Here is a 15,835-nt window from a genome sequence, read left to right as displayed (position 1 = left end):
TGTCTCTCCATCTGGCCTTCTAATGCCATTACCGCTTACAGAATACCCATTGCATACATGTTCATGGGATGTCATAACATATCTCCCACAAACAGAAGGGTGTACTGTTATATGGACCATTGAGGATCCCTTCACCAAGTTATGCCACTTCATAGCTTTATCCCAAATCCCTTCAGCTTCCCAACTCACACAAGAGTTTATCAAACATATATATAGACTTCATGGACTCCCTCAAAACATAATAACCGATCGAGGGTCACAATTTGTATCTGCTTTTTGGAAGACCATAGCCAAGGCATTGACTGTCTCCCTACACTTTACTAAGGCATACCATCCCCAAAGGGAGAGACAGAAAGAACGAATGAACGAACAAACCAACAAACGAACCAACCAACCAACCAACCACACCCTAGGCCAATACCTACGATGTTATACCAATGAACATGAGGGGAACTGGGTGTCTTTCCTACCATTGGCCAAATTCGCATATAACAATGCTTTACACGCCTCACTACAAGACACACCTTTTCATGTATCATACGGCCTACATCCTGTCTCCCTTCCTTTAATCACCCGTATTCTGCCACTGTCCCAGCTGCTCAAGATATGGTCCTGCTGTTACAAGCAAGTCATAAAAATGCATTAAAACATCTGAAACATGCACAAGAAGAGGCAAATAGGTATGCAGATAAGAAAAGAACCCGAGGCCCTAACTATGCAGCAATCTATATGGTCTGGATGTCCACCAAACATTTTCGTATACCTGCATATCTGCATAAACTAAGGCCACATTTTATCAGACCCTACCCAATCAAGAAAGTCATCAATCCAGTGGTAGTAGTTGTCCCTTCCTGATTCTTACAAGATTCACCCATTTTTTTATATATCACTGCTAAAACCAGCAGGTCATTCCCAAACCTTTCCTGATCGAATACACCACGATGCCCCAGCAGTGCAATCAAAGGATCAATACAAGGTTTCTCAATTTTTGGATTCCAGAAGGTATCGAAATAGGATAGAATTCCTGGTGGACTGGAAGGGGTATGTCCCAGAAGACAGGTCCTGGGTACCTGCTATAGATCGTATACTCTAGGGCGCCTGGCAATTCCCTGATCTGTCCAGGTAAGAGAAATAATAAAGGGTGCAGGGGATCAGGGCTTCCCGAATGGATGAAAAAACTCTAGTGTATCAGACCAGTTTTTATACAAATTTTTCATCACAATTGTTTTTTAGCATGAAAGTATTTAACGTGATTTTAAATGCACAGGAGAGAACAACATAACTTTATACACATGTGGTTTGCTCCTGCTTAAGGTCTCCATGTCCCAAGACACCTCTTGCAATTCCATAAGAATCACCCGGGTAAACCAGGGTGGTTTACAGTTCTGTCCTAAAAAGGGGGTCCTAGACGGGGACGTACTACCAGGCATACCCGCTTCTTCCAGGCCGCATGTGGCAGCCCAGATGACTTGCCACTATATGGCTGCCACAGCGAGATTCCTGCATCTCACGTTGTTGGCAGGAGAGCGACGAGCCACCTCCAAGATGGCCACAGGGTTGGGCATACCTCCCACCCAAGATGGCCCGCAAAGTCGCGCATCTGCGTAAAGCCGTTGCTGTCGAGCAGACTCAATAAAATCAAGGTAGCCGTGAGACGTGGCGTTTTGCAATGCTGATCCTGACTGATGCCAGTTTAAGGATTCATAGGTATCTAGCCTTTCTTCTTTGTTATCACGGACCACGTTCTTCATGGGTCCGTGCCTCTCAGTCACCTTTCCTTCTGTCTGTAAACAGACCCCCTTGCTCCTAAAAAGCCCCTCACCATTATATCCAGACCAAGAACACTCAAGGTACACTGGTGGTTTGAGCTCCAAGACAGGAAGTTAAGGTAATCCCTTCTACGTTGCGGGAGGAGCGGAAGGATTGTAATGATATATCTCTATTACAGATGTTGACTGCTTATTATTTTTCCCACTGCAGCTCCTGGTTGAGGTGCCAGAGTATGCATACGAGGCATCTATACTAAGTCGCGTCTACTTGGTTATCAGAGTCAGCTCACTGTCAAAACTCACAGCAGGGAGTGGTCTCTAATTTCCAAAAGGGAGTAGACCCTTCCTTGTGACTCCCAGGAGGTTGTTGCTTCTCATCAAGACCCACGGTTCTGACACCGTCCCTATCCCCTGCACTTCTCTTCACTTGCACAACCGAATGTCACAAGGCCTAGTAGGACCATGATTGTATATTTACTGTTTTTTCAATGTTATATACTCCCTTTGTTCCCTCCCCACTTTGCTTTGTGGCACCTGAAAACACCATTCTGTTGTATAGGCGCTAACAAATGCTCAATAAATACATAAAAATTAATACAAGCTAGACAAATCATTTGGGTAACAGAAGACCAACTAGTGTTGGGGGTTCACCCGCGTTTATGGCTGCCTTCATCATGGTCAGAAAGAAATAACAACCTAATGGGCATACAATATAATGAACAATCAGTTAGAAAAGAGCAAATATATTAGATAATAAATACAATTCAAATCAGGCATTAATCTCAAACACAGTGGTGATGGAAGCCATCAGTCAAACGAGTGTCCAAAGATCTTTCTAAATACGTGAATCATAAACACATTCATGGCATTTGAGCTGAAAATACTGTGTGAAAATAAGGATAAAAATACAAATAATAAAAGTAAAAATGAAAATGAAATTAGATGTAACCATGAAACAGAAAAATGTAAATTAAAATGGCAATATCAATCTCGAAATAGATAGAATGTAAAGAAAAAAAAGAAACCAATGCAAAAAGGTTAAAGAGTGCCTCGTGTGAAGAAATAGAACTGCTGGGGTCAGCGGGTGTGGAATGCAGAAAACCTAATTGCCATACAGTCATTGGGGTGTATTGGTTGGGCAAAAATACCTGTAACATATACAATAATCAGCAACGGTCCTCAAGGGGCTCGTCTAATAAAGCCAACTTGTGCCTTAGCAGCAAAACGTACCCCTAAGGGATTGCTCAAGGAGACATTGGACCTCATTATGAGTATGCCTGTTCGGTAACAAAGGTGCCGGTAAGCTACCAGCAATGTTGTTACCGGACCGGCATACTCCGAGTGCTGCGAGCGGGTGCCTTTCCACCCGCCAGGTCTGACCTGGTAGGCGGAAAGGCACCCGCTCGCAGACTTTGACGGTTGCACCGGCACCATCATGAATGGTGCCGGTTCTACCGTTCTCCCATTCCCATTGAGTCCAATGTGACTCGAATGGGAATGGGGAGTAATTTTTCCCGGTGCCTGGCAATGGGAAATTACCAGGACCGCCACGGCTGTAGTGCCCCGGTAATTCACCATTGCCAGGCGCCGGAAAAAAAACGGCTCCGGCGGCCATTGTGCCGTTTTTACCGGCACGGCTACCACAAGGGTCGTAATGACCCCCATTCTGTTTGACAGCCATGGACGCGATAGTGTTACGAGCCAGCGGCTAATTACAGCCGCCTCTAACCATAATTACAAGGCATCCATGAATGGAATGTGCTCAAAGTAAACATGTCACAGTGCCCAGACTGTACACATGGAGCGCCATATTGGAATGGGGTGACACACCGAAAGACCTATGACATATGTTTGCTTAAGGTGCACATTAGGAAATGCAATCTTGTTACGAGTTGATGTGTTTGGCCAGTGTGAGCAAGTGAGTGAATGTGGGGTTGAGGAGTCCGTGTTTTCGGTAATCTGTGCTTTGGTGTATTTACTAATGCAGTTAAGGGATGGGATTAGGTGTGGTGTGTTAAAGTGCGTTGGGGCTTGGGGATGAGGATTCCTTGCCATCAGGTATATAGGCAGTGCCTAGATGTTTCGGTGCTGCCTGTGGGATGTTGTTGGCTTGTATAGTGGTGTCGGTGTACATGTGGAAATAAGGTGAATTTGTGAAAGCATGCTGCAGCATGGCTTTGAGGATGTCATACCATCATGTATGCAGTGTTCGGATGTTTCGCGTGGTATCTGTGTGATGTCGTTAACCTATCCATTGGTGACAGTATGCATGTAGTAAGATTACTTTTCTAATTCAAGATATGTGTATGATGAGAAGCATAAATGCTCTTAAGTAAGTGGACTTGTAGGCCTTGTAAAAAGTGCATGCGTTCTACTGCCTCATCACAAGTTGGGCGGTATCCCAGCGGTAATTGCCCCGGGTTACCGCCCAACGCAATTAACGTTACCGCTACTAGGTCTTTTGCATCAGAAGTAGGGATAAGGTGGTAAATCCCCCATTTTGGACCCAATGGGGATAGGTGGCGCAATTATCGCTGGTGCAAATACAACCGGCTGTAATAGCACCGAAAATGGCAATACCGTCGGTGCAGTCACCTCCAGCTCGGAGCTGAGGCGTCGAGGTAGGGCCATACTCAGGATTGAGCGAAGCTTTAAATGCGGCGGTAATAGCGTTAACGCCGCATTTTCCCGCTCCACCCAACACCTGATAAGGCCCAGTACTGTTGCTGTCAGATACTTTCTGTGTCACTGATATCTGGTGAAGTAAATAGAGAAAAGGGATATGTTTTAAAGTTCGATTTCTGGGTGTAATATACATAGGGAAGTCACTTCTCGTACTGAGGGGTCAGGGAGGAGCTGCAGAATCTATGGAAGAAGTACTGATCTATTAGAAATAACATTTCCATAGAGAACTGTTTATCAGTGTGCCTACAAAGGCATAGAATGAAAGCAAAAGACCCATCACGAGCCTCCCAAGATCACATTGATGTTTCTGTAAGCTTTAATATCTTCCCAGTGTTAATAAATAGAATCAAAGGTAGATGGGTACAATTCCCTAATTAAGGACAATAGTGTAGGAGAGTAGGAGTGGAGTGTTGATATTGCAGAGTGAATGTTTGCAATTATTTGCTAGTCTCGTGTAATTTTAAGGACTATGAATTGTTTAGATTTGATTAAAATAAGATTAGCGATTTACGATTTGCAACAATATACCAGGCGGCTATGAGGATGTAAATAAGGATGAAAATGAGATACTTCTGTTGTCACTCAAAAGTGCCCATGCAACTTAATGCACAAGCCTATAGTGGGTTAATTCAATGATAAAATACCTGAGGATTTTCTCCCTAGTCATGTTGCTAACCCGGCCTGGGCCATTTTCACCTGGTTGTTGGGAAAATGGTTGTTTGGAAAAATAAACATTTTAAAAACATGAGTTTACCTGACATCACTTTTTTTTATAATTCATTTACACTTGGGTTATGTTTTTTGATATTTTTTTTTTTAATCCTGCCAATTTATACTACTGTCTTTTTAGGACTTTCTACCTTCTCCGCATTGGTAGTGCTCCACCTTCCCACTCTTATACCTCATCTGTAATTCTGCAATCTGGTAGGAACAAACCAGAAGGCCTTTCCCCTAGACTAGGGTTCTGCAGTCTGTGGCTTTCCAGATAGTTTGGACAAGGATCCTCATGATCCCACACCATTGACCATGCTAACTAAAGCTCCTGGAAGTTGTGGTTCAAAACCCCTGGCGAGCCAAAGTTTTCAGATTCCTGCCTTACACCTTGTGCAACTTGTTGCAGTGGGAAAAAAACACATCAATCGATGTGATGCAGTTGATGTTATTCTTTTTTTCGTTGTTTTACTCTCTTGTCAGTGAAATGAGGGAAGACCTAGAAAAACAGGATTCACTGAAAAACTATATTAGGGAACCAGGCAAATTCAATATGATGACTAATTATTGTGTCTGTGCGCCTACTGGCCTGTTAACTGCATGTGGTTATTGATTACAGGTTGATTTCATCTGGATCAATCGTGACCAAAAGTTCTTTGAGTGGTTTGTGAGCCTTCTGACTAAACTGGAGCTGGATCAGGCTGATGAGGAACCAGATGGTAAGCATTTGTCGCTTCACCTCCCATGGTCCCCAATTATTGTGGTCTCTGTAGTCGCACATCCTAGGTTCTGCCCCAGCCTAAACAACAGACACCACAGAGCATCTTTCCAATCATTCTTGTAACGAGGGCCCTAATGGAGAGGTGCCACTGCATAGTCAGGTATGGTCTCATCTATCTGTTGTGTTCTCCCCTATTCTCACAAAATAAGGGCTCCAACATCCTCTGCAGTTGCCATCACAGACATCTTCCTTGCTCCACACCATACATACAGCAAGGCCGAAACATGTTTGGGGATGCTTGTGGTCTCGTGCAGGGGGGATGTGACCAAGCAGTTCGGTCAGGACTGACCCTTTTTATTTTATTTATTTAATGATTGTGCGTTACAGTACAAATATGCACTTTTCACACAAACAAGATAAAAACAGACCGTTTTTTACACAGTTCCTTAAAAAGACACAATTTAACAATTCCATTTCCACCTCTAGGATACTGATAAAAATCAAACCTTTTGGGGTGGGACCAAGCCTGCCTTGCATATGGTCTTTCACCCTTTGTAATGGCTTGGCAGGCGAAGACGATGGTCTGGCGGGTTGCCCAGAGCAATGCTAGAGGTTAAGAGTAATTCTAAGCATTACAGCCATCACCTATTTTGTTTTGCTGTAGTCACACCATACATTGGCTTTGGTGGAGAATTGTTTTTGAAAAACCATACATTCACGGCCTCCTCTTGCATGTCTCTGGTTGTTAAAAACATAGAGTGCAACGTAACGTTATAAAATTCAGCATCACTGATTCAGCCCCCTAACTACTTAGATCTCCACATTCAGATCCCTGCGAGGCTCGACTGTCTACATTGTAGATCCCCTTGCTACTTAAGTCTTGTAGGTTAGAATGTGGCCAACTCGTTGTGGATCACACTCTTATCTCCAGTTCGACTGTCCATTTCTTGGTTGAATTGGGTTGCAAAGGTTGGGCAGCAGTTGTTGGACAGGGGAGGTCAAGTATTGGGATAAGTGTTAGATGTGAGGCATGTCTGTGTTGCCCTTTTGGAAAATGCCCCATCCTTCAGTTCCTGACCTACTCTTATCAAGTCTCACTTGGCCCACCCTCAGGTCGCTTTCTGGAAATGCACATGTACATGACCTCAGCCCTGAGCATGAATGACATGAAAGCTATCGGCCTGCAGATGGCGCTGGACCTTCTGGCAAAGAAGGAGATGAGAGATTCTATCACGGGCCTACGAACACGAACCCAGCCAGGCCGCCCAGACTGGAACAAGGTAGGTTGACTCCTCACAATGCTCATTATGGATGTTTTTCATCTCAGTCTAAACAGTGGTCTTCAAACTGTGGGGCTGATCCCCCCACATTCCCCCCGCCCCTACTGGTGCCTGAATGATGTCCAGGGAGTATGGTGGCTGCTTTCAATGGAAAATATAAGCAGATGTGGCATCTGGGAGGGTTCCCAGCAACAATATTTCTACTCGGGAGGGGGCTGTGGGTGGGAGGGGTTGGGTGGGTGGCTGAGCAACAAAGTTTTTACTTAAGGGGGCTCAGAATAAAGAGGTTTGAATACCACTGGTCTAGAACCTCTTAGAGTTAAATAGAGCTTATATGAAGTTAAGGGTTCTCTTAAAATTCTGACTGGCCAAACAATTCCATGTATAGAAACATAAAAAAGTAAAAAAGATGTCATCTAGATTGTTACTTGAAAAATACAAAATTCTCTCTCCATAGTCATGTGGGTTTGCCATCCAGCGAGTGGTTCAATCTTCCCTAGGGTGCACTAAAGGCATTATTATAAGTTTCCCCAGATTGGTTCTGGTGCTCCTGCAATATACAGAGAAAGAGCACTGTCTGCCTAGTGAAAAGAGCTCACTAATTTAATGTAATATTCATGACTGTGCTTTACAGAGAAACTACAGGAAGCTGCATCCAGGTTCAGAGTGACCTCCATAACCCTCAACGCTCATTTGTTTGTGCCAGGGCCTGGAATCACAGGAGATTATACAACATGGGTAGTAACCTTCGAGCATCATAGACACTCTTCTCCCTTCTTCCTTTTTCCACCCCATGTTCCAATATACAGCCCAGACAAGAAGATAGAATATGTGAAATATTAAGCAGAGTAGACTCAGTACAAGTTTGTTTTGTCCTGATGAAGGCCAAAACAATTCTGGAATGTTATGGTAGTCCATTAAAGGCTGACACACAACATGCCGACACCATTGTTTATATAACACATGAGGTTGTGCTTCTTGTTCATGTATTAATCAGTGTTATGAGGCTCTAGATTTAGTAAAATGACCAGGGGAACATGCAGGACACAGAACTCTTTCAAGTGCGAAACTGGGATATTTTCTTTGTGTTATATATATTGTAATGTTTATGTTTATCATTATTTATTGCATGATAATGTATTGTGGCATTGATTATTTCTGTGAAACGTTGATTAGTGTTGAGATGCTATACATAATCATTTTTATACTGTACATTTGTGAATAAACAAATGAATACATGAAATATGTTTTGAAAACCTGGAGGCACTGTGAATTGTTTGGAGAACTATGAATTATTAGAAACACTTTTGAAAAATCTGCAGGATTACGACAAGTAAATAAATGATGGCAATAAGCCCAAAAAATAAGACATGGTCATTAATTGGCTGTGCCACATGAATTGAGGGGCATTGTATCCAAGAGATGGATACATTCTTGGTCCTTGCATGGTGTTATACATTGAAGGAGTGTTGGCATTCATAGCCAGGACACTATCCAACCTCTCTTCTTTTTCACTTTCCTCACATATTGTGGATATGTGTCTATGGCAAATGATGTGTTTTATACATTAAAAAATATTAATTGGAGGCCTTGGTTAAATCACTTGGCGCAGCCTGGGTGAACATCTGTATATGAACGATATTCTTACTCATTATAAATTCAATGTAGACTTCATCACAAAATGTTCATAACCATGAAGGCTTCTCAGCAATTCATTTATTGTGAAACCCGTCTTAGATTAATAAAGCAACCTCAAGAAAGCCATAGAAAGACAATGGTTGTGGTTTCATTATCATGACATACTTGAATTAAGTGAATAGTATTCAATAATAATCAAAATAATAACAATAATTTTTTGTATATAGTGATTTTGTGCTGTGCCTAAAACAAAATTATAACACAACTGAAGGTGACACTCATTCAATTAGTTCTTTGGGAGGATTGAAGGCTGCGTTTGCCTTCTCATGATATAAACTGTGACCTACAGACCATACATAAACCTCAGCAGTGAGCGCTTAGCCCGCCTATCTTTCTTATCACCTTGTTCAAGCACAAATGCTCAGTACGAATACAAATGTACATCACTGCACAAATGCAAAAAACCACAAAGGAATTTCTCACATGTCTCCCTGAGCGCCAACATGTTTCAGTTCCCTTCTTATTCTGAACCATAGATAGTTTTGCCAAACAAGAGTGATAACCTCAATCCCAAGTAAAAATAAGATAGTAGTGTCAGTAAAACTACCTCCTGAGTAATCACTATTCACAGTAAAATCTTAAGCCCCAAAAAACAAGTTCATGATTACCTTATGTTGGGTATCCTACCGTCCAACTTGCTCGGTATAAGGAGCTCTTCTAATCACATATTATGGGGGCTGACCTATGGAAGAGCAACATGAAGCTATTCTAGTCTATTTACTTCACTAAGTCTGTTTATAAAAAGAGGTTCTCGAAGGGCCATGAAACACACCTATGTGGTCTCCTTCCAGGTGTGAATGGGTTTATCATAATATACAAAATGACCCGAGTCTGGGGCGTCACACAACATTTTTTTCTTTATAATTATCATCCTGTAGACAGTGTTTTCTATTAATGAAGCATTTACCTTACACAGAGGATCTGTTGGCAGGAACATTTCTCACTACATCTTCAGTCCACATATATGGTGGAGTAGGTACAATGGGGCCAGGCTGAGACAAACTGAGTAAACCAGGCCCTGTTATGAATGTGTCACTCTCCGCCAAGCTAACAATCAAATGACTTCAAATTCTTGTGGCTGTATAATTGTGTCATCCCAGTATCCACCACGTCAAAACCAGAACTTTGGTTGTCAGCAGCTGTGTTCAGGTATGCACAAGTGACCTTTGAACAGTGCATGCTGGCACTGCAAGGCATAGACAGTGAGAACAGTTACATGTGTGCACTATACTTTTTGGCATGGAGCACTGTAAAAGCGAGCTTAATTAGCAGAGCTCATTTTCAGAGGCAGAATGACAGAATCTATGTGATCACTGCGCCAACGAAAACGTCAACCACCATTTATGGTCGAATAGATCACTTTAGCCCCCCCAAACCCCATTTACCTTAACAGCGGCATACTTCTGTGTGCGTCGCCGACTCCCTGCTATCCCTACGGCATCAGTTCCTCCCCCACTTGCGTACAGTGGTAAGAGGGGGAAACGCCTGCAGCCCCCGACTTTCATTACTGCCCCCAAGGAGTCAGTATTTTGTGCGCCCCCAACGTCATAGCGATAGTGATATAGCCCTGTGACTGTGAAGTTTAGCCAAGAAGACGCTGGGCGTCATAGCTCTGTGCCTTTAACAGTGAGAAAGAAATGGATGAGTTCTATACCCGTGAGACTGTTGAGAACAGAAAGCCTGAGGGAGACCAGTATCCCATCCATAGATAGATCCCCCACTCTTTGTAGTTTGACCAATCCCGACACCTTTTCAAATAGGCCAATCACAGAGAGGAACACCCTTTTTAGCATGAGAGAAAAACACCTGTGTTCCATAGGGGTTTCCAATATACCCCCTTTTGTTCAGGACAGAAAATTGAACAAACCTAGAGAAATTGCTTCTCAGAGAGTTACGACGTCAATCTGCAGAGAAGGTAGACTCATTTTATTGGGGACCTTGAAACTGTGTAGTTTACCCAACCAGCCACCCTTTGCATAGGTCATTCCTGGAGAGGCACTTTCAGTGTACCTATAGATAAATCCCGGTTCAGGGGGTGTTTATCTCAATCACCCCCTGATTTCTAATAAAATTGGTGTTGAAACGTTACTTCCTATGTCACGTGATTTTGGGTCCCCAATGCCACACATGGGAATTTCTGAGCACTACATCCGGTGTCTTTTCAAATAGATTCCTAGGAGCCAAATCACCTGCCACCTTTGATGTCTTTCTTTCATCTGACTGAACTGGATACCACTCGACATGAACTTTGGTAGGATGATCTGGATTCTTCTGGACTCTACCTTTTGGACTGGCCCTACAAGAGCATCAGATGAAGGTTGATCATATTTACCGAGAAAAGAATATTGTACAGTATCTGACTCGATCATAAGAACAAACAGACTCTGCCTTATATGAGCCAGAACCTTTTACAGCCTTTCCCAGCACTCTGGATAAGATTTTGAAGTGTTACTATTTTACTCCCTATTTTTAAAAGTTGGGAGTATGATTTTTAGGGAGTAAAAAAGTAATTCCTATTCCCAATGGTATTATTTAATAAGCGAGTATCAATCAGGTTAAACTGTAAAACAAAAATGATTTGTAATTTGTATTTGCATTTATTTAGATCATTCTTTTCACCAATTTATTCCTGAACATTAAAATATACATTTCTACCTCTTCAGATCAAGTATTAATATTAGTAGTGCTTCTTCCTGTGGCACTACGTGTACGCCTGGTCCAAACATATCCATGAAGTGGGTGGATAAAAGCGGATGACAGGCTCCTATGCATCTATTTGCTATTTTTGTTGGCAATATTTTTACTCTTTATTTTTTGGGTGTATTTGCCTATTTTTAGGGAGTAAAAGGGGCTGATATACATCCTTTATCTGTAGGGCTGGTCTTTCCCTTGACACAAACCAGCCTTTAGATTGGCTTTCTTTTCCTTTTTGTTTCTTCTGTCCTCAGTTTGGCCAAGGTTAATGGCTCGGCAATCATGACCTATGACTTTGTATGTATTTTGGCAACTCCCGCGCAAGCCTGGATGATGGGGAACTCTCAAGAATGGCTCTCTTGGGATGTGAGCACTGAGCTCCTTGCCTCACCCCTGCACTAGACCACCGCTCTTCCTTCCACTGAGCCCAGAGTAAGATGGCCGCCTTCCGCTGCTCAGCGAGTGGATGTGCTATGTGTAAAAAGAGATTCCTCGAGTCGGAGCATGCACCACAGAGCTCCTGGATCCACTGTTTACAGTCTCCAGTATCCCTTATCCACAGTTGATTTCTCCATCTGTATCTAGTCTATCCTTTGCTCTCTAATCCTTCTTCCGATGAAGCTGTTACCTTGTTTCCTTCCCTGGTCTTCCATTCTTTTTCATTCTGCTTTGGTTCTAAACTTCCATGACTTTTAGCCAAGCTCCTCTAAAGATTTCCTCCTGTTCTGCCTCGGACTTCAGAACCTTTCCTCTCTTCAATGAGAATTGTTTCCGTTTGTCTTTTCCCCCTGGCCTTTTGCACTTGATTTGCAGGTGTTATCTTCTTCTGATATAGGGTCTTTGGGAAAGGGCAGGCCATACCTCGCTTTGAAAAAAGTCCAGAGGGAGTTCAGGTTAGACATTCTCTTGACATGTTTCCTTTCTGCCCTCCATGTTACAGCAGTCAACCAACTCAAAAGAGAGCAGGCTAGGTATCACCTGTTGAACGCTATTCTTACTTCGGTACCCACGATTGGCTGTGCCTTTACTGGAGAGCTTCAGTTTATAAACGTCATTACAGGCTATCCACCTCATGATATCGTCCTCTACAAGCTGTTACTAGTTTCAAAATATCTGACGGAAACTTATGTAAACCGCAACAAGGAACGGGTGCATAGAAGTTTCCATATTTGATAGACAATACGATGAAATGGGCATCACAATCGAAAGATGCAAGGTGGATCTGAACCCCAGATATGTGATGCTTTTCGAATGCATATGTTGGGTCTGAAAGCAGTGGAGAAACTTTGCTGAAAATGTTGGGGGGGACATGACCTCTGAAGAAAATGTGCCCCATTCAAATGAATGGGGACAACATAGTGTGCCATGAAAGTTGGGGGGGACAAACACCCCCGTCCCCCCTAAAATTACGCCCATGTCTGAAAGAGAGAGACCAATGTTGGTTTATAGGGGTGAAGAGATCTCTGAGCTACGTGGCATTGCATTAGAGCAGAAGACTTCTGGCAAGAGGCATTCAATCACATGCAGCACGCTACAGGGCACTGTCTCCCTTAGTCTCAGACAGTGGTTGTCCTGAACCGCAGCCACCTTGACTCACAGGTGGGTGGCCTGACCCGCTCTCATGGGCATTGGTTCTACAGAGCACTGCTCGGTGCTAAGAAGACTTATCAATGAACCACTGCAGAGGATTGGGTTGAAAGTTTGCCTCTATTGACGTCTTATGAGAAAAGTATCCGAGCAGTGGGATAGCACACGCTCAGACTTCCCTGAACTTTATTTTTTGAGTCTGAATGCCCCCTCTCCTTAGTACCTCCCCTGTGTTTTTCCTTATTTCTCATATTTCTGCATTGTCCTCGCCGTGATAATGTACAGTCGCTTGTGGTGAGAATTGTTCAGTGGCTTATGTCTTCGGCAGGGGTGTTGCTAGGTCTGGAAAAGACCCGGGGCTACGCTGATGTCAGAGCTGTCGGGACAGGGGGCTAGCTAGCCTTTTGCTTGTAGCTCCTGAGATTCTATCCGGGGCTACAACCAAAAGACCAGGGGCTATAGCCCCCTTAGCCCCCCCCCCCCCTAGCAACGCCTCTGGTCTTCGGTGATGTACTTGGTGGATGTATGATTAGGTCACCTGCTGTTTGCTTGTTATCTGAATATAACTGTGAATACAAATATATTTTAAGATTAGAACCCCAGACTAAAAAGGATACCACTTTCATGGTGATGGGTCGCTGCTTAAATATGGGGAGTCAGGGCGATCGATCCGCTAGTGCCCATAGACATCCAGGCAGGGACCTCCCTACACCTCAGACGCAGTCCCACCAGCACCCCAGGCAGGCATCAGTACTCTGAAATCATCAGGTCCCATCTGCCGGGGCCGAGCAGGTCTGCTGTGCACTTAGCCACTGAAGAACCCTCGTGTTGCCACTTGGACCATAGTCTACAAAGTGAAATAAACTCTGCCAAGACGTTATGGTCCACTCACATACATGCCCACGATGGCGAACGGGTTGGGCGGCGGGGGTTTTAGGGAGAGTTAGTTATTGAATGTGACTCGTTTAGTTGGACTGGATCAGGGATCTATGGAAAGACCTCAATACATGAGAACATGCTGAGGAAAGGAGGTGTGGGGATAATGCAGTAGACGCCCCTCCCTTGCTCCTCCATGAGAAGGTGCGAGCGGAAAATGCTGCTACAGGGAACGGCCTCGGCAGGTACATTATCGTCTCTTTTTTTACCCTTATTTTCAGGTGTTTCAAAAGATCAACAACGAGAATAAAGGGAAAGTGCACGTGTTCTTCTGCGGCTCCCCTGTGCTCGCCAAGGTCATCAAGGCACACTGCGAGCAGTTCAACTTCAAGTTTTTCAAGGAGAATTTCTGACTTTTCTGGGCTGCGGGAGGACGTCGATCGATTTGTGGAGTGATGTCATGGCGCATTTGACCAGTGCATGCGCCGCGTGTGGCGTGCACGCCACTTTTCACTCCATCTCTCGCCGGATAGAACTTGAAAGCTGAAAATATGTCCTTGTTAGGTTCACTTTATGTGCTGTGTTTCCTGTTTTTGTTTAAAATTGTTTATTCTTTTGAACTCACATGAGTTGCAAGGCAGGCCAACATGTGATGGTACAAATAAGAACGAAACACGCAGCACAAAAGGCAAGCTTTTGCTGTGTTCATTGCACACCTTTCGACTGGAACTGTGCCCTGATGTGCATTATATTATATATGGGATAAAACACTCCCTACGGCGCATTATAAGAATGGTGCAAGTCACCAAGCAGTGTACAGCCCAAATAGAAGAACGAGGCCTGAGGGCGTGTTCCTTTAAGAGATCACTGAACTCCCAGGTGACTTGTTATCTCATGTATCGGTTACTTTATTTGCTTTGGCCGCCATCATTCGCTTTAACACGTGGTCTCCTGCTCACTGTAATCCAAGAGATTTTCCAGTTGTTGATACATGTAATCAGTGTAGCATCTGTTTGGAAAAGATACTAATATACGGCTTGCAATAGGCTGCAAAACCTATATAATGCAGTGCATTTAAAATATGTTTGTGGTTTAAAATAATTGATGTTATACAGAACGATTCTTGCTCTCCTGTGCTAAACCCCAGGCCCAGCAGTGCACAAAATAAACAAACTGCCATAACAAGTTATTTCTCAATTAAAGGCTGTAAAGTGTCACATAATGCTTCTTTAGAGGAAATTGATCTGAAAAGAAAAACCTGTGGTAAATTAAGTGTTCCAGGAACAGCTGGAATACTGGTCTGTGTTGGTTCTACCAGCAGGCATTGTGACATTACAAAACAGCTGTGATACGTTATTACAGCTTCAGTATTTATGCCATTTCTTTATTACAGGCCAAGGTACTACTACAATGTAATAACATTATTATCAGGCTTCTTATATGGATATTGCAAACAGTTATTCATTGCAAAAATGAATATGCTTCCTCTGCACTCAAAGGCACACTGGCCAACAGAGAAATGTAGAGGAAGAATGTTCAGTTGTTGTAATTTCACAAAAGAGAAACAGGTAGTGGTCCGAGCAGTGCCTTGCCATGGGCATGTGCAAAAAGCGGATTATTTCTGGCGTTTGTCTCATGATTCACTTCCCTTACGACTTACGCACATTTGTAGCCAAGTAGTCAAGCTGTTGGAACTTCTCTGACAATAAATATGAATTGTGCAGGGAGTTGTTTGACATGCTTTCCTTGTATGTTATGTGTGTTGTATAAGTGTGAGGGGTTTACCAGTGTGAAGCTAAAAGAATAGGCTGGGT

General features: G+C 43.4%; 1 protein-coding gene across 1 annotated transcript in view; it reads left to right on the top strand.

The window, feature by feature from the left end:
* The window catches only part of NOX5 (NADPH oxidase 5), a 420,178-nt gene extending 404,955 nt beyond the window's left edge, over positions 1 to 15,223 (top strand). The window contains exons 15-17 of the mRNA XM_069624234.1: positions 5,785 to 5,884; positions 7,000 to 7,166; positions 14,303 to 15,223. Coding sequence (XP_069480335.1) covers positions 5,785 to 5,884; positions 7,000 to 7,166; positions 14,303 to 14,434 — 399 coding nt within the window. The 3' untranslated portion in view covers positions 14,435 to 15,223. The remainder of the gene's footprint in view (positions 1 to 5,784; positions 5,885 to 6,999; positions 7,167 to 14,302) is intronic.
* Positions 15,224 to 15,835: the final 612 nt, after the last annotated feature.

Source organism: Ambystoma mexicanum, chromosome 11, assembly GCF_040938575.1.
Source record: "Ambystoma mexicanum isolate Mex_15411 chromosome 11, UKY_AmexF1_1, whole genome shotgun sequence".
NCBI lineage: Eukaryota > Metazoa > Chordata > Amphibia > Caudata > Ambystomatidae > Ambystoma > Ambystoma mexicanum.
Note: the sequence above shows the minus strand (reverse complement) of the source record. Positions and strands in the feature narration are given on the sequence as shown.